General features: G+C 38.9%; 1 protein-coding gene across 1 annotated transcript in view; it reads left to right on the top strand.

The window, feature by feature from the left end:
* LOC141598311 (uncharacterized) overlaps nt 1–18,999 on the top strand; it is a 61,870-nt gene extending 42,871 nt beyond the window's left edge. The window contains exons 2-4 of the mRNA XM_074418112.1: nt 17,497–17,682; nt 17,773–18,182; nt 18,272–18,999. Coding sequence (XP_074274213.1) covers nt 17,808–18,182; nt 18,272–18,895 — 999 coding nt within the window. The 5' untranslated portion in view covers nt 17,497–17,682; nt 17,773–17,807 and the 3' untranslated portion in view covers nt 18,896–18,999. The remainder of the gene's footprint in view (nt 1–17,496; nt 17,683–17,772; nt 18,183–18,271) is intronic.
* Nucleotides 19,000–20,167: the final 1,168 nt, after the last annotated feature.

Genomic DNA, 20,167 nt, shown 5'->3' with positions numbered 1-20,167 from the left:
TCCAATCTGGTTCGGCAAGTGCTTCTTTGATATTTGTTGGCTCAATGGTTGACAAAAATGAGTAGAAGGAGCAGAAATTGTTAAGTCTTCTCCGAGTTCGAACGCCTTCATTCAAACTTCCTAGGATGGTTTCCATTGGATGGGAATCCTTATATTTCCATTTCTTAGAAATATGAGGTACATCTTCATACGAACTTGTCTCGCCTTCTTCGAATGATTGGGATCCAAGCCTTGTTCCCCCGAGTCCAAGTCCGGGGTTATAACAGAATCAGTTATAACTTTGGACTTAGTTCGTTGATTTGAAGTTGAAGTTATATCTTCATCAGTTATAACTTTATCCTCCAATTGCTTGGATTGAGAAGAGGTTGTAGTATCATCAACTAAACTCTCAGTACTCTTTCCTTTATCATTCGAAGGGGTTCCTTGTTCATCATTTGTGCCCTCAATTTCTTTATCTTCCTCATCCATTTCCGGAAGTTCATCCTGGATAGCCGGAAATCGAGGTTCGTTCAAATCTTCTTCCTCATCCCTGTTCACTTTGTCAAACATGTTATTCTCATCAAAAACAACATGAACACTTTCTTCGATGCATAAGGTTCTTTTATTAAAGACCTTATATGCTTTACTATGATTAGAATAACCGACAAATACCGCTTCGTCACTTACGGGATCAAATTTGCTTAATCTATTTTTACCATTATTATGGACAAAACATTTACTCCCGAAGCAACGTAGATGTGATATGTTAGGTTTACGTCCCCTAAGAAGCTCATAAGGAGTCTTCTTGAGAATAGGTCTAATCAAAGCTCGATTATGAACATAGCATGCGAAGACTAATAGCTTCACCCAAAAATTTCTAGGTAGGCCACTACACAATAACATCGTGCGTGCCATATCCTCCAATGTTCTATTCATACGTTCCACAACACCGTTTCTTTGTGGGGTTCGTGGTCTTTGAGAAGTTATGCCCAACACCATTTTCCCTACAATATTGTATGAAGGCTTGATTATCAAATTCGGTGCCATGATCCGTACGAATGGAAATTAGTTTTGATTTATACTTATTTTGGGCAAGTTTCATTAGAACTGCAAACTCCTCGAAAGTCTCATCTTTTGAGTTTAGAAAGATTGGCCAAACAAATCTGGAATAATCATCAACTAGAACGAAGACATACCTGGATCCACCTCTACTTCTTACCTTCATTGGGCCACAAAGATCCATGTGCACGAGTTCTAGTGGTTCCTTGGTACTTACTATTCTCTTAGGTTTGAACGATGATCTAACGTGCTTGCAACGGGCACAAGAATCACATAGAGTTTCTTGATCGAATTTGATTGATGGAAGTCCTTCAACGGATCCCATTTCTTTAGCTTATTCAATGTTGTTGAGTTTATGTGAGCAAATCTTTTGTGCCAAAGGCACGGATCATCTGTCGTTACTTTCATGCATGTGAATGAATTAGTAGGAATGTTATTTAGGTCAATCATATAGACATTCCTTCTACGGTGTCCTTCAAGCACAACACTACTCGTTCCTTCAATTATTATTCGACAGGAATCTGAATGGAAAACAACTTTATTTCCTTTGTCGCATAATTGAGAGATACTGAGTAAGTTGTGTTTGAGACCACTAACAAGATAAACATCACTAATTGCATGAGAAGAAGATATTCCAACTTTTCCTACACCGATGATCTTACCCTTCTTGTTATCACCAAATGTGACCTTACCTCCATCGAAGGGTTCAAGTGAAAGAAATAAGTTTACATCTCCAGTCATGTGCCTTGAGCATCCACTGTCAAGGTACCATAGGTTATTTTCTTTCACCATAACCTGCAAAATAATTAGATACAGTTTTTAGGTACCCAAGCTAAGTTGGGTCCTTTGATGTTAGTCACCCTGAAAACTAGATCTTTTCTAACCCAAACCCTTTTTATGATTTTACGTTTTGGAGGCGAATGGGTTTGTTTAGGAACCGTCTTAGGTTGAGTTGTGGGTTCCTTATGTCGCGGTTTTTCAGGTTGTTTTGGAGGAGCTTTGGTTTTTACGGGCTCCTTAGGTTTTGGAGTTTGTTTAACTTTGGTATCCTTCTTGAAATCAAAGCTCATATCATAGAACCAACGATGATCATTGTTTCGTTTCTCACTAGTACTTGGTTCAGATGAGGTACAATCATTATCTCCGAAAATAGTGTCGGATGCTTTAACAAAGTTGATTCCTTTTCTTAAGTCCTGAGCATACTTGACACAATTTTCTTGGATATGTCCAGTATGACCACAGTAATTGCAAATCAAATATTCTGGTAAATTTGTATATTTTCTCCTTCTGAAGTCACGTTCGGAAGGGGTTGATTTGCATTTAGAGTGATCTCTACGACCATAGCACTCGTGCCCTAATCCCATTTTCATGTTATTGTCTGATTGCTCAGTTAGGAAATTTAGAACACGTGTGCTACCTTCCCATTTCTCATGAACCTTTCTAGCATGCAAAAGTAATTCCTTTAAGGACTCTATTTCTTTATTGCATTTAGAATGGTCTGACTCTATAACTTTGGGAGGATGAGTCTCTTCATAATTATCACGGAAGTTCTGGAACCTATCATTAAGAACCCGTACCATCTCGGTATGCGTTCTTTTAATATTTAAAAGATCAGTTTTAGATTCCTTTAATTGCTGGGTTAGAGATTCGATCTCCTTCTTTTGATTTGAGATCATAGCCTCTCTATTCGTGGCCTTTATCTCAAGTAGCTCTTTGACTTTTCTCAATTCCAATGTTATAGCTTCACTAGCTATAACTTTGGCTTGAAGATGCTTAATGTTGAGTTTTAGGTCTGAGGTTATAGCTTCATTAGCTATAACTTTAGACTCAAGAACCTTCTTCTCAGCATTTGTCGAATCTGAAGTTGTAGCTATATTAGCTGTAACTTTAGATTTGAGCTTTTTGGCCTTTGCCTTAAGGAGTTGATTCTCTTCAGCAATATCGAGAATTTGTTCTTTCAAATCTTTCAATTCCATTTCTTGTTCGTGACACTTATCAAGAGATTGCTCAAAATATTCTATTAAAGCATTCTTAGAGAGTTTCTTGACACTCTTCTTAAGTTCAAGATAGCTTACCTCTTCTTCTTCTTCTGAATCGGAATCTCCTAGGAAGCAGCAGTAGGAGTCCACACTATCTTTATCATCGTCTGAGAAGAGGTCAAGACTAACGTTGCTTAAGCATAGGTTAGCAACTTCTTCTTCTTCTGATGCTTCGTCGTCCTCAGGGTCGAGATCTCCCCAGCAAGATGCTATCATAACTTGCTTGAATTCCTTCTTGGTTTTCTCCCGTTTTGCTTTGTCTTTGATTCTCTCCCATGTGGGACAGTCCTTAATCATATGACCGGATTCTCCATACTTGAAGCATCCTCTATTAGCAAACGTGTTTTTTGTCTCTGAATTTTTCTTATTAGAGAACTTATTATTGTTGTTGAACGATTTTGCTTGCTTATTTCTGAAAATGCGTTTGTTGAACCGTTTAGCAAACAAGACCGTTTCGTCCTCTATTTCTACATCTTCTTCTTCCCTAGCAGAGGCTTGTAGAGCCATGCTCTTCTTATTACTGGACTCGGCCTCATCATCTTCCAGGACGAGTTCATGAGCCATGAGAGCGCCAATAAGTTCTGCATAAGGAAGGGAAGTGAGATCTCTGACTTCTTCCATAACCGTGACCTTGGGACGCCATTTCTTGGTTAGACTCCTAAGTACTTTTCTAGCAATATCCTCGGAGTTAAAGGTTTTACCAAGATTTTTTAGCTCATTGACTATAGTAGAAAATCGTGCTGACATGCTATCAAGTGATTCATTATTTTCCATTCTGAAAAGTTCATATTTTTGAATCAGCAAATCAATGCGATATTTCCTTACAGCCGATGTTCCTTCATAGGCCAACTCAAGACCATCCCATATTTCCTTGGCCGAAGTGCAAGAAGAAAAACGATCGAATTCAGTCGATGTCATGCCGTTCTGCAACAGGCTTATCGCTTTCGAGTTTTTCTCAGCCTTCTTGTAATCAGCCTCAACATAGTCTTCTTCTTTTTTCTCATAGGTAGTGCCTTCCGAAGATGCGACCAAAATTTTATTTGGTCCGTTCTTTATAATCGTCCAGCACTCCCAATCACGTCCTTTTATGTAGTGTGTCATCATATTTTTCCAAAGTCCATAATTCTTCCCATCAAAGACGGGACACTTAAGATACTTAGAATCCATTTCACACGAGTAAGGCAGCGGAATAAAAATAAAATAAAAAGATAAAAGATAGACGGATCTAGCCTCTTTGCGGTTAGGCAATCAAGAGCACGAGGCTCTGATACCAATTGAAGAGTCTATCACACCCGAAATACTCGAGGGGGGGGGGGTGAATTGAGTATTTAAAAATTATGCCTACTTTTTATTTTATATCAAGGTAATTAATTACTTAAAGTTTATTGATTAAACTTTAACTAATTAACTAATTGATTATGAACGTAATGAAATGACTGAAAAGAAAGATGCAAGGACACACGATATTTGAAGTGGTTCAGCTTCACACGTCGAAGCCTACGTCCACTATTCTCGATTAATAATTTTAGTACCTTACTCCGGATTACAAAATTATCAACCCAACTCGTATAGTTAACTCTAACTATAACTCGATTTGAATATCACTAGATATTCGATTTGACTATCTTAAGTTACTAAGAAAGCACTTGATTGTTCTTCTAAGTGTTCACACAATTGAACGAGTAAGAAACAATATGAAGTACTATAATCTTATGACGTAATCTTAAGGAAAGATAAGCAATTTGACGAGCACGACTTTTCGCAAATCTTTTCCAAAACAAAACAATAAAACAATTAAGAATTAAACTCAAATATGTTTTGCAAAGTTTGTTGTATTTCGAAAAGCTTTTTAAAATGAAGAATGATCAATTGTATTTATAGTAGAAGTGGGTACTAGGGTTTGCACGAAACCCTAGGAGCCGTGAGATAGGCGGCTAAGGAAATAAGAGATAAAACTTTATCTCTTTCCTTAATTTAATCCAAGATATTACAGTTTAGGTAAATAAGATAAAAGTAAATCTTATTTGAAATCTAAAACTATATCTTTTAAGATGTTGGGATAAGTAAACAAATCAAATCATATATTATAAAGATAGGAAAGTATCTTATATAAATATAAGCTAGATTTGATTAAATAGGTTACTTAAACACAACCACCTCACACGCCCTAACGGTTTGCAGCTCACGGCTGAAACCCTAGGCCCGTGTCCATCTTGGATAAAACCTATCTCCTTGGATTAGGGTTAGATTAGATAGACTAACAAACCCTAGGTAGCATGACGACCCATAAGTCGTTTTACTAACCAATAGGAATATGCAAGTCACCAATTATAATAATCCATAATTCAATTCTACTATATACAAAAGATTTCGAAATATGTATAAAAGAATTTTATCTTTTGAAGGATGATTTTAAAACTATTAAAATCGTGCCTTTTAAAATGCTACCTAAAGTTATAGTAGAAACAGCTATAACTTTAAGTTTGGTTAGTAAAGTTATAGGTGAAATAGCTATAACTTTACTTCCCAATATTCTTATCTTAAGATACCGTCATTAGATGAAGACCTATACTAACTAATCTTCCTGGAGATCTTCAGTAAAGGATCTTCTCTTTATCTTGACCAAAAGCTCTTCATCTTGAGCTTTGTTAAAGACTTGATCTAGCCATTTGCTTGAATGATCATCATACTTGAAACTTGTTACAGTTCCTTATGATGCCTTAAGAACTTCCAATGTTATAGCTCAAGCTGCTATAACATGACTTGAATGATGCTTCACAAATCTTCAATGTTATAGCTAAGAGAGCTATAACATTACTTGCTAAACTTGTAAACCTAAGTTAATCTAACAAAGACTAAACAAACAATTACAAGCAAGAGTATATATAAAACGAAGCACACACTTGTCATTATCAAAACTTAATCATATATCTATATGGTCCAACACATACTCATAATGACCATACCTCGATCGAAAAGCTGTCTTTGGTATGTCTTCATCCCAAATCCTTACCTGATGGTACCCCGATCTCAGATCTATCTTTGAAAAGACCCCGGCCCCACTCAACTGGTAAAAAAGATCATCTATCCTTGGTAAAAGATACTTGTTCTTCACTGTAACACTGTTCAGCTCCCTATAGTCGATACACAACCTCAAGCTCCCATCTTTCTTTTTCACAAACAAAACTGGTGCACCCCACGGCGATACAGTAGGTCTAATGTACCCCTTGTCCACCAAATCATTCAACTATTTCTTCAGCTCCTCCAACTCCTTAGGACCCATATAATACGGGGCCTTAGAGATCAGTCCCGTCCCTGGTTTCAACTACACACTGATATCTATCTCTCTCTTTGGTGGTAAACCCGGTATCTCCTCTGGAAAAACATCTGGAAACTCTCCCACCACTGGTATCTCATCTGCCGTCGGCTCTACCATACTATGATCTTTCACATGGCATAGAATCAAAGGACACCACTTCCTCAAGTAAGACTTCAATGTCACCGCGCTGTAATCACTTTGACTTTGGGTTTGACAACATACCCACGATAAGACACACTAACTCCCTTAGGACCTCTCAAAGAAACATTCTTTTAGTGACAGTCTATTCTAGCCTTGTACCTACCCAACCAATCCATCCCAACTATCATCTCAAAACCATCCATAGAAAATTCTAACAAATCCACTAGAAGATCAACCTGCCCAACTATCATGGATACCCCTTTATATAACCGCCCACAAGACACTGACTCACCCGACGGTATAAAAAATTCATCTTTTACAGACTCAAACTCTCTCAAACCCATAAACTTAGCATTACCCGACGATACAAAAGCGTGTGACGCCCCCGAATCAAACAAAACAAAGGTAGAAACATCGTTAACAAGAAAGGTACCGGTGATCACGTGTGCATCAGCCTCAACAGCTTGCTTGTCCATCATAAATAGTTTGCCACTGGTCTTTTGTCCACCCCCTTGTACTGTACTAGCTGATACCGTCGTCAGGTACCAAAAATAAATACCTAAGTTACAACTAACAGAAGTCAGCGGCAAGTAGGGTCGATCTCCACAGGGAGGCAAAATGAGATTTATCTGTCTAATTTTAGTCTATGAGTAACGGGTCACAATGTGGGGGTTTGAAAAGATTTTCTAAACTAATAAGAATAAGGAAAAGAGAATAAGAGAAGGGGATTAACCAGACAGAGAGAAACAACTAAGACAAACGGTTCACCATAATCATCCGGTCAAGTAATCTAGGTCTCAGGTCAATGCAAATACGGTCTAAGGGGTAACGAACGTCACCTTTCGGTCCTTAATTCACCCTAAAGTGTAAACAGCTTAACTTTCGCCCTCACTGCAATACCCTATTGTTCGCTACTAGTCTTGCCTCTTCCAACCTTTCGGTCCAGGTCGAGGATCACTAAGAATTATAGGTCTAATTGCGTCGACTCAATCAGACAGATACAATTAACTGCAGCATTTAACCAACAAAGACAATACCAACATTAACCCAATAAATCGATTACTCTCCCTTCATAATTATGGATCCCCTATAATCTTAGCAGAGGGGAATTAGCTACTCATAACCAACGAATTATCAATAACAAGAAATAGATAATTGGAATTCAACATTATAAAAGACTAATAAGAATTGAATTAAAGCAATTACGATAATTAATATAGGGAAGAAGGAATTAAAGCAATGAAAAGGATTAAAGGATTAAAGAGAAATAAAAATACCAATACAATCTGAATCCGAGTAGCAAAAGTATAAGGGAAGAGAAATTACAATTGATCCGAAAAATAGAGAAATGAAGAACAAGCAGTCGTCCGTCCCCTCTACTGACTCCAGGGAATGAATGATTTGCTATTAGGTCTAAACTACTCTTATTTATACTAAGTATTATTATTATTATTAACTAGATATAAGATAAACATAAGAATAAATCTAATCATACTCGACAATAACCTTCTCGCTGTAGCTAGTACTCGATCGAGTGATTTATCTACTCGATCGAGTACTTTTCCTGCTTTGCGCACTGAACTTCAAACGGCTGCCATTTCTTCGTTACTTGGTCAAACAGGGCGATTCCGGTGGCGTTGGAAAGCTAAGAGGACAAACTTTCATCTCCAATTGGAATCACCTGAATATCAGTTGTATAACTCGAGATATGGCTCTCCAAAGTAGGCACTAGCAATTTGAAGTTCTTCCCTTGTTCGCCTAGCTATCTTTCTTCTTTGCGCATCCCAAAATAGCTACATTACCGCTCCAAATTCACTCTTTCTCCAAATGCATGCTAAAAGGACAGTAAAAGGCTTGAATTCACTACTTTCTGGTTCATTCCTGCAAATAAGACAAAATAACCCAAAGTAGCATATTCGGGGCATTTCGTAGCATAAAACTACGATAAAAGCATGGAAATACGTGCATAAAATAGGCTAAAAAGACTATATAAAATGCACGTATCAAATCTCCCCCAAACCAAACCTTTACTCGTCCTCGAGTAAACTCAAAACTATATGCTAATGGAAAGGAAAAATAACTCAGAGCTAGCTTAACTTGTCTACTTGAACCAATTTAATGCAACAAAGATTAACAGTTTAAGCTAAGCAGTCAGTACGCAAACGAATTATAAGCTGTTCAGAAATATAGCCAACCTATAGACCTTGCAAGACCAACAAAATCGGACTCTCTCGTGGTCACTCTTCTCTCATGAAGCAAAGGGTGAATGTTTATATGTAAAAGAGAGAAGAAAGGACAGTCACTCACCTAACTGCGACCTACATAGCATGCATGCAACAAAAATGAAAGACAATTCAAGTACTTATGCACACACTCCAACCAATAATGTTCGTCACAGCCGAGGGCTTACAAATAATATGGGAATAGTGAGGTTCAGGTGAGAAAAGGCAAAACAAGTTATGGTAATGTGGAGGTAAAAGCGTCAAGCTAGTTCCTAAACAGGACCATATAAGACCGTCCGAATCTCAACTGACTAAGAAATAAACACAAGTGCCCTTCTTTGGCACAAAACTCACTATCCAAAAACACTATCTCCTCAAAAAATATGAATAAAACGGAGGAGTGAGACCGTTACAAGATAGAAATAGGCACAAACGGACTCAAAAATCAAACCACCTCAAAAAATTTCCAAACTTTGCCTCCTCTGGTTTCTTCCTGTGAACGTGATATTTGATTTTTTTTTCTTTTTTTTTTTTTCTTTTTTCACGTCTTTCTCATCCCTTTTTTTTCAATTCTTTTCATTTCTTCCTTTCTTTCATCCTGTATCACGTTTCCAGCCCTTGGTTTTTCTTTTTTTTTTTCACTTTCACGTTTTCTTCTCTTTATTTTTTTCTTTTTCAACACTTTTTTTTTTCATACTCCCTTCCTTTATTCTCCACCAACTCCAAACAAAATACACATGGGCCAACTGCAGACGGAAAATCATACCACAAAAGAACATACTAAACTAGCTTGACTAGGTAGGCTTAATTTGGAATGTAGTTAATGGGTCAAAAAGGCAAGTTTTGGCTAATGTGGAGCTAAATGGGTGAAAAATATAAGGAAAGGGAAATTTGCAAACACCTCCCTGCATGTGACACCAACCACAAACCCGAATATGTGCATTTGACAAGAAATTGAATGTCATAAAAGTGCAAAAGAGACGAACATGCTATGCAAGGAGTACTACTCTCAATTCCTAATGAACTGGTCATGAATATCACCAGTTATGGGCTCTAAAAACTCAGAATTTATTAAGTAGTTTGCCAATTTATCAGGTCAAGTCTAAACAGTCAGCTATATTTGAACAGAAACTCGTAGATTATGCGTATGACAAAGCTAATAACTATCAATGAAAGTGCAAGGCTCAAGCAAAAAGACAAGTTATAGTGCATTATCATCATGGAAATCTACCGTTCCGACTCAACCTATATGCAAAAATAAACGTGAAATTTTTTGGATTTTTTTGAAATTTTTAAATTTTTATCAGATTTTTGATTTTTATGAAAATAAACAACAATGCATACTGAAATTAAACGTGATAACGGAAATGCAATAAAAACAAGATGCAGACACAGATATGGATGCAAAACCTCCCCAAACCAAACCGTACAATGCCCTCATTGTACCAAAACATGGAAAGGAAATGCAAACTAAAGGAAAAAGAGAGTAAATGCAGAAAACTCACAAGATTGCGCGAATAAAGGGACCTCCCCAAACCAGCCAGCAATATGGGAGGTCACTAATAGCTCCGAAACATCGTCACAAGAAGCTAAGTCGAGCAATGGGCGTCCAAAACAGCTCGATCGAGGGGAAAACCGGTCGATCGAGTAAAAAAAAAAAAAAAAAAAAAAAAAAAAAAAAAAAAATATCACGTTCACAGGAAGAAACCAGAGGAGGCAAAGTTTGGAAATTTTTTGAGGTGGTTTGATTTTTGAGTCCGTCTGTGCCTATTTCTATCTTGTGACGGTCTCACTCCTCCGTTTTATTCATATTTTTTGAGGAGATAGTGTTTTTGGATAGTGAGTTTTGTGCCAAAGAAGGACACTTGTGTTTATTTCTTAGTCAGTTGAGATTCGGACGGTCTTATATGGTCCTGTTTAGGAACTAGCTTGACGCTTTTACCTCCACATTACCATAACTTGTTTTGCCTTTTCTCACCTGAACCTCACTATTCCCATATTATTTGTAAGCCCTCGGCTGTGACGAACATTATTGGTTGGAGTGTGTGCATAAGTACTTGAATTGTCTTTCATTTTTGTTGCATGCATGCTATGTAGGTCGCAGTTAGGTGAGTGACTGTCCTTTCTTCTCTCTTTTACATATAAACATTCACCCTTTGCTTCATGAGAGAAGAGTGACCACGAGAGAGTCCGATTTTGTTGGTCTTGCAAGGTCTATAGGTTGGCTATATTTCTGAACAGCTTATAATTCGTTTGCGTACTGACTGCTTAGCTTAAACTGTTAATCTTTGTTGCATTAAATTGGTTCAAGTAGACAAGTTAAGCTAGCTCTGAGTTATTTTTCCTTTCCATTAGCATATAGTTTTGAGTTTACTCGAGGACGAGTAAAGGTTTGGTTTGGGGAGATTTGATACGTGCATTTTATATAGTCTTTTTAGCCTATTTTATGCACGTATTTCCATGCTTTTATCGTAGTTTTATGCTACGAAATGCCCCGAATATGCTACTTTGGGTTATTTTGTCTTATTTGCAGGAATGAACCAGAAAGTAGTGAATTCAAGCCTTTTACTGTCCTTTTAGCATGCATTTGGAGAAAGAGTGAATTTGGAGCGGTAATGTAGCTATTTTGGGATGCGCAAAGAAGAAAGATAGCTAGGCGAACAAGGGAAGAACTTCAAATTGCTAGTGCCTACTTTGGAGAGCCATATCTCGAGTTATACAACTGATATTCAGGTGATTCCAATTGGAGATGAAAGTTTGTCCTCTTATCTTTCCAACGCCACCGGAATCGCCCTGTTTGACCAAGTAACGAAGAAATGGCAGCCGTTTGAAGTTCAGTGCGCAAAGCAGGAAAAGTACTCGATCGAGTAGATAAATCACTCGATCGAGTACTAGCTACAGCGAGAAGGTTATTGTCGAGTATGATTAGATTTATTCTTATGTTTATCTTATATCTAGTTAATAATAATAATACTACTTAGTATAAATAAGAGTAGTTTAGACCTAATAGCAAATCATTCATTCCTGGAGTCGATAGGGGACGGACGACGCTTGTTCTTCATTTCTCTATTTTTCGGATCAATTGTAATTTCTCTTCCCTTATACTTTTGCTACTCGGATTCAGATTGTATTGGTATTTTTATTTCTCTTTAATCCTTTAATCCTTTTCATTGCTTTAATTCCTTCTTCCCTATATTAATTATCGTAATTGCTTTAATTCAATTCTTATTAGTCTTTTATAATGTTGAATTCCAATTATCTATTTCTTGTTATTGATAATTCGTTGGTTATGAGTAGCTAATTCCCCTCTGCTAAGATTATAGGGGATCCATAATTATGAAGGGAGAGTAATCGATTTATTGGGTTAATGTTGGTATTGTCTTTGTTGGTTAAATCTTTGCGATTAATTGTATCATACGATTAGTCGACGCAATTAGACCTATAATTCTTAGTGATCCTCGACCTGGACCGAAAGGTTGGAAGAGGCAAGACTAGTAGCGAACAATAGGGTATTGCAGTGAGGGCGAAAGTTATTTTGTTTACACTTTAGGGTGAATTAAGGACCGAAAGGTGACGTTCGTTACCCCTTAGACCGTATTTGCATTGACCTGAGACCTAGATTACTTGACCGGATGATTATGGTGAACCGTTTGTCTTAGTTGTTTCTCTCTGTCTGGTTAATCCCCTTCTCTTATTCTCTTTTCCTTATTCTTATTAGTTTAGAAAATCTTTTCAAACCCCCACATTGTGACCCGTTACTCATAGACTAAAATTAGACAGATAAATCTCATTTTGCCTCCCTGTGGAGATCGACCCTACTTACGGCGACTTGTTAGTTGTAACTTAGGTATTTATTTTTGGTACCTGACGACGGTATCAAATTTTGGCGCCAAAATTTGATACCGTCGTCAGGTACCAAAAATAAATACCTAAGTTACAACTAATGAAGTCGGCAAGTAGGGTCGATCTCCACAGGAGGCAAAATGAGATTTATCTGTCTAATTTTAGTCTATGAGTAACGGGTCACAATGTGGGGGTTTGAAAAGATTTTCTAAACTAATAAGAATAAGGAAAAGAGAATAAGAGAAGGGGATTAACCAGACAGAGAGAAACAACTAAGACAAACGGTTCACCATAATCATCCGGTCAAGTAATCTAGGTCTCAGGTCAATGCAAATACGGTCTAAGGGGTAACGAACGTCACCTTTCGGTCCTTAATTCACCCTAAAGTGTAAACAGCTTGACTTTCGCCCTCACTGCAATACCCTATTGTTCGCATTAGTCTTGCCTCTTCCAACCTTTCGGTCCAGGTCGAGGATCACTAAGAATTATAGGTCTAATTGCGTCGACTCAATCGCATGACAGATACAATTAATCAAAGATTTAACCAACAAAGACAATACCAACATTAACCCAATAAATCGATTACTCTCCCTTCATAATTATGGATCCCCTATAATCTTAGCAGAGGGGAATTAGCTACTCATAACCAACGAATTATCAATAACAAGAAATAGATAATTGGAATTCAACATTATAAAAGACTAATAAGAATTGAATTAAAGCAATTACGATAATTAATATAGGGAAGAAGGAATTAAAGCAATGAAAAGGATTAAAGGATTAAAGAGAAATAAAAATACCAATACAATCTGAATCCGAGTAGCAAAAGTATAAGGGAAGAGAAATTACAATTGATCCGAAAAATAGAGAAATGAAGAACAAGCAGTCGTCCGTCCCCTCTACTGACTCCAGGGAATGAATGATTTGCTATTAGGTCTAAACTACTCTTATTTATACTAAGTAGTATTATTATTATTAACTAGATATAAGATAAACATAAGAATAAATCTAATCATACTCGACAATAACCTTCTCGCTGTAGCTAGTACTCGATCGAGTGATTTATCTACTCGATCGAGTACTTTTCCTGCTTTGCGCACTGAACTTCAAACGGCTGCCATTTCTTCGTTACTTGGTCAAACAGGGCGATTCCGGTGGCGTTGGAAAGCTAAGAGGACAAACTTTCATCTCCAATTGGAATCACCTGAATATCAGTTGTATAACTCGAGATATGGCTCTCCAAAGTAGGCACTAGCAATTTGAAGTTCTTCCCTTGTTCGCCTAGCTATCTTTCTTCTTTGCGCATCCCAAAATAGCTACATTACCGCTCCAAATTCACTCTTTCTCCAAATGCATGCTAAAAGGACAGTAAAAGGCTTGAATTCACTACTTTCTGGTTCATTCCTGCAAATAAGACAAAATAACCCAAAGTAGCATATTCGGGGCATTTCGTAGCATAAAACTACGATAAAAGCATGGAAATACGTGCATAAAATAGGCTAAAAAGACTATATAAAATGCACGTATCACTAGCTAATGTAGAAGGCTTGGCAGCTGACCCCTGATTGTTGTTAGCCGCCGGTTTCTGATAAGAATTACCGCCATTGCGGTTGAACCCACGGTTGTTGTTACTCTGCCCTCCTTGATTATTCCATGACCCAGCTGGTCGGTTGCTAGCATAGCTCTGTGTCGGACCCTGCGAAAAGCTCTCCTATGATGGCCTCTGAAAACCTCTTCCCCCTGCACTAGTACACTCGTGCCTCTTGTGGCCCATACCGCCACAGTTGAAACATGAGATACCCCAACTGTTGTTACAACCTTGACCACGCCCATAAGAAGATCCACCACTGAAACCCGATCCCGAAGAATAAGTCCTTGCTTGGTTGTGATTACCCTTTTGTAACTAGACTGAGCACCACCCTCACTCTCAGCCATTCTCATTTCCGGACCCCTCTCTTTGTTTTTCTTGGCCATCTCGACCAACCTCTCAGCTCGTCCTTCTCTCTCATAAACTTTCTTAACATCGGTAAGGACCCCAACCGGTAGCTTCTCCATGATCTGATAAGTCAACCCCTTCTCAAACCGAAGTGCTAAGTTCTCCTAACTCAGCCCCATATCCTCAGCATATCTCAATTTCTCGTTGAACTTATGATAATACTCCTCCACTGTCATATATGAGGTCATCTTGAAAGAATCGAACTCCTTCCGCATCTTACTGCGAACATGCTCCGAAATGAACTCCTTTCTCATAGCTCTTTTGAACTCGGTCCATTGAATAATAGACCTACCCTACTTCAGATAAAGGTCTAGGGCACTCTCTCTCACTTTGTCCCACCACTCCCCCGCTGCATCTCTCAGGTAGAACGCGGCTTGTTCTACCTTAAACTCTTCGGGACAATGAACCATCCCAAGGATATTATCCATCTCACGGTGCCAGTTGTCGAGCAAAATCGGCGCACCTGTACCCATATAGTTCGTTGGGTTGAAGCGGGATATCGTAGTGCTCATCTTGGCAAAGTCTATCCAGGGCATCCTTATCTTTCCCAAACCACTTGATAGCTTCGGTAAGCGCATCCAGATGCTTAAGCATCTTGGCAATATCATCAACACTCATCTCCTGAGCCCTAGCATACATAGGTGACCTCTTTGGCGGCATATCTTTGAGCTATAAGAGGCAAGATAAACGTAAGCACATAGCCTACGACTCAAAGCAAATATGACCCGCACAGAACCTACTCGATCGATTAACCACACATACTCGATCGAGTAGAGGTCACTCGATCGAGTTACCCACATAGTCGATCGAGTACCTCAACTCCAGAACCTGACCAGATCTGACATATAACACACTCGATCGAGTCATATACGTACTCAATCGAGTAGCTGACACTCGATCGAGTACTCCCCTTACTCGATCGAGTTGCACAAAATAACAGCTACTGCCCAACGTATACATATTCCCACTCGATCGAGCTCAGCCCACTCGATCGAGTCCAACCTACTCGATCGAGTTCCCCCACTTGATCAAGTCATGCTGACGTCGATACTACACTACCCGCATGCCTTTAACTTTATAAATTTTCATAAAAATAAAACATACGTATATGTTTTGTGTGGATTTTGCGCAAGGCGAAATCAGGTCAGGGTAGAGTTATGCAAGGTTAACTAGCTCTAAATGGTCTATTAGTCAGGGTCAAATGTAAAGCTGTAAATAACAATAACGACAATGAAACAAAGAATTTTGTACGTGGAAAACCCTTGAATGGGAAAAAACCACGGGCACCAAGCCAGGAGAGGATTTCACTATGTAATTTGGGAGAATAATTGTATGACAATAACAATGCTTATATTTCTCTATGTATTGCGTATGCTTCTTCTTGTGTGAGAACGAGATATGTCCAATGTCTTCAAAGTGTTCCTTATATAAGCTCCAATCTTGAACGGCTGCTTGATATGGTATTGAATGCGGATTATTCTCCATTATTGCCTGTAATAATGGCTAAATATTCCTCCCTTAATTACTGCATTTACTGCGAGATCTTCTCATTCAATGCTGCGTATATAATCCTTCTATAATACGCGTTTTATGGTCTAATATCGTCCTGATATTTTGACCGTTGTCCTCTCCATGGCCTGGCGCCTATCTTCATGTGCCCTGATGGCCTGACACCCTGACGGCCTGGCAGTCAGGTTTAGATGAGATACTGATCAGGAAGGTATGCGGATTTCCAGGCCTAACAATTGCCCCTTATCTCCTTATTTACAGTGTGCCAGGACGAAAAAATAAGGAGATAACTTTATTTTTAGGAAGATTACCCAACGGTTAAGTTATGCTTAGCCAGTTTCCTGTAACGGCTATTTTACTGCAATTTATGACGTGTGTAAGATTTACTGCAACTTCCTTAATGATTATCCACTTCCTTTGCGGTTGAAACCCTAATCTTCTCCACTATAAATACCTGCGTGCTTCATTAAGTTGAACTCACCAAAGCAATTCTTCTTATTTTTCTCTTAATAATCCTTCTCTTCAGTACTCTTAATTCCCAACTTCTTCAATCTTCGATCAATTCTTCACAATCTTTCAAATAATGGCTGCAAAAAAGAAGTCTACCAGGGCGGCGGTTCCTGTAACCCCTCCTCCTCAGAATCCTGAGGAAATTTCTTCTAAAAATCGCCTACTTCTTCTGCTGCTGCACCTTCCACGATCAGTAAGCCGAGTGATTCTCCATTGGAGATGATCTCAATATCCCATGGTGATTTTCAATTCAAGCCTACGAAGGCTTTAAATGAGGATCAGTCTGTTGCAAACCGTTTGAAGCCTCAGTTTGAGAAGATTTTGAAGGATAAGGGGATCATCCTGCTGATCTTTCAAGTCGGATCCCGAGAATTCTCCTATCGGGCCGACTGGGCTTGTCCTAGTTGGTTCTGTATTCATGACTGGGTTTTCAGGGCAGGTTGTAAGCTTCCTTTTTTCTCCTCTTATGGTTGAGGTTATTAAGGAGATCGGTGTTCCATCTTATCAGTTGATGCCAATGGTGTGGAAGGTTGTGTGTTCCATTGAGAATCTCGGTAAAAAAACACAATATTTCTTTTTCTCTTGACGATTTGAAGGCTTGTTATGCCGTTAAAACAAATAGTCCTGGCCGTATAAGTTTTAAGGTCAGGGCTTCTACTACTCCTCTTTTGAGCAACCTGGACATCGGCCATGATAAAGGCTGGGCTGCTGGGTACATGTTTGTCAGGACCAATTCTGTGGGTCCTGACTTGGCGTATTTAAATCATGAGGCTTGCGTTGCTGGTGAGTCTTTTGGTTTCTCTCTTTGCCCTACATATTTTACTTGTTAGTGAAAAATAAAATGAAATTTATAATAAGTCATACCTCTTATGTGTGCAGTTGATGATTGGGTTACTGAAACTGAGTATCCCACTCCCAATATTTCTGCTTTTCTTGCTATTCCTCCTTTGGAGAGGTCTTGGCCTCTCTGTTGTGGGGTTGGTCACCTTCCTCGCTGCTTGAAGGTTGATGGTTCTGCCAGGCCGGCTAATCCTTCTGGGGCTGTTAGTGCTACTACCTCAGGCAGTAAGTCTATCTTAGTCTTTCTCTTCTTTTTGCTTTGGCTTCCTGATAATGTTTGGTTTTATATTGCTAATATAGTATTTCGTATTGTAGCCACCAGGTCATCTACTCGCCTTGCCAGGTTTGGTATGGCTGACCTTTCAGCCAGGCTGGCTAAGATCAAGGGGGAAGGTTCCCAGGGAAGCGGGGATGCTGAGCCTGTTATTGATTTGACTGAACAGTATGATACTGCCAAGGTCACTGTTGTACCTGTTGCCCCTGCTGAAACGAGTTCAGCAGCCCAAAAAAGGAAAATTGAAGATGTTGACATTTATGCCCCGGCCAGGGAAGTGAGAGCCAGGGTGGACAATATGGAGGCTGCTAGGGTGAAGATCAGGGATTACGCTGCTTCTAAATCAGATGTCATGCTCACGCTTGACCCTGTTGAGACCGCTACTCAGGCAGTTGCTTCGGTGGATCATTCGGTTAGCCTCTTGGCAGGTGCTTTGGCTGCTGTAAAGGAGGTAGGCTTGAACAATTTTTATGTGTTTTGTTTGAGCAGTTTTTATTATTGGGGTATATTACTCATACTTTTCTCTCTGTTTTTGATCAGGGTGCTGCGACCTGTCTCCATAATGCCTATCAGGCCACTTCTTTGGTAGCCAGGATTGATCTGATGAGATCAGATTACGATAGGCTGAAGTCTGAGCTGGATTTTGCACGAGCTGACCTGGCTGCTAAAGCTACTGACTTAGTGAGGGTGCAGGCTGAGAGAGATGCTGCTAAGACTGAGGCAGTTTCGAGCAAGCGGCTGTTGCAGGAGGCCTTGGACAGAAATGAGGAGCTCACCCAAGAGAGGGATGACTTGGAGTTCAAGCTAGATGATGCTTCCCTCTACTTCTATATCAAGGGAAGGGCTCTTTGCTATGTCGAGCTGTTGAGGCCAGGGCGAAGTGGAACCCTGAAGCTGAGATGGCTTTTGCTGCTTCAAAGTATCATGACTTGCATAATATGGAAAATGAACAGGAGGTCGACTCTCCAGGGGAGCAGGATGTTGACGCTGATCCGGCTAAGAGTAAGGAGCAGGATGTTGATGTTGTTACTGTTTCTAAGGAGAAGCAGTAATTTATTTTTTTCAGTTGGTATTTTAGCCTATCCAGGGGGATGTCCCTGGACAAATAATATTTTATTTTCTTTTCCTGTCTTGGGTCAGGGAGACTATCCCTGGCCTTTATGAATATTTTGGCGCCTTTGCCCAGGGGGTAAGGGTTTTTATTAATATAGGCATGGTGGCCTTCTTTTGGCTGATTTTACTTTTAACTTTGCTTGGTTTGTGAGTTTCGTCCTGTTGGGCCTGTCAAACATTTTGTTTGAATAACCTGCACATCATTTTCGTTTTATTTTGTTATTCATGAGTAATTCAACCAAGTATAGTTTTTTGCTATAATGGTTGAAGGGGTGGGAAAACCGGCCTATCAGGAGGGCTTATGTCTCCTGCTGATCCGGATGATGTCGTCACTCATCCAATCAAACACATTTATAATACTCAACATACAACTAGCTAGCGGTAAGTCGAGGTCGATCCATGGGACGGTGTGCTTTGGGTTCTAAGTCCATCTATCTCAATTTATGCTAGTGTCACAATTGATGGGGTTTGTAGTTGTGTTCTAGACTAATAAAAGCAATAAGGTAAAACAAGCAATGAAATAAAGGATGTAAACAATTGATTAAAAGTGCTAGGATATCATGGGGTCATGGGGGATTCATGGTTTTGATCATACAAACATGTTTACAATTATATGCAAGCAATTAGTGTTGTGGGGGAACCGAGTTGGGTTATGTCTTACGGTTCATAGGAAGGGTTGGGTCCCGGAGCCGAATCGATTAGATTGTACAACACCTACAAGTCGACTTACTTTCCTCCTATTCAACTTCTATGCATGATCTAACAAGACTCGAGTTGGGTTATATCTTACAAGTCAAGTTGAGTAGATAAGAGATGGTTGTAAATTCAAGGATTCATAGGCTTAGCATTTCATCAAACATAACATGTGCATAAAGTTGACATCACAACAAGCAAGCAATTTAATCATGTGAACATATTAGATTAAGCATGAATCAATCCCATGTTGGTTTCCCTTAATTACCCACTAATCCTAGCTAAAGGACTACTCACTCATTATCAAGTTTAACATGTTAATAAGGGTGTCAATCATCACAACAAGTATAAACATGATAATAGAATGAAGAAATGAACAATAAAGATTAAAGAGTATAGGAATTATACCAACTTAAGATGATCCAAATAATAAAGCAAAGAATAATAGAAGAACTTGATGATTGATGGAAGGTTGTCAATCTCCCAATAATAACCCAATAATCTTCAATTACCCAATAATAAACTTGAATAATAAACTTGAACAATAATTATGGAAACATTAATGTGTAATTTGTGGAAAGATTAAAGAGTAATCTATTCTAATCTACTCCTAATCTAATCTAAGAGAAT

The sequence above is a fragment of the Silene latifolia genome, chromosome 9 (assembly GCF_048544455.1).
Source record: "Silene latifolia isolate original U9 population chromosome 9, ASM4854445v1, whole genome shotgun sequence".
Classification (NCBI taxonomy): domain Eukaryota; kingdom Viridiplantae; phylum Streptophyta; class Magnoliopsida; order Caryophyllales; family Caryophyllaceae; genus Silene; species Silene latifolia.
Note: the sequence above shows the minus strand (reverse complement) of the source record. Positions and strands in the feature narration are given on the sequence as shown.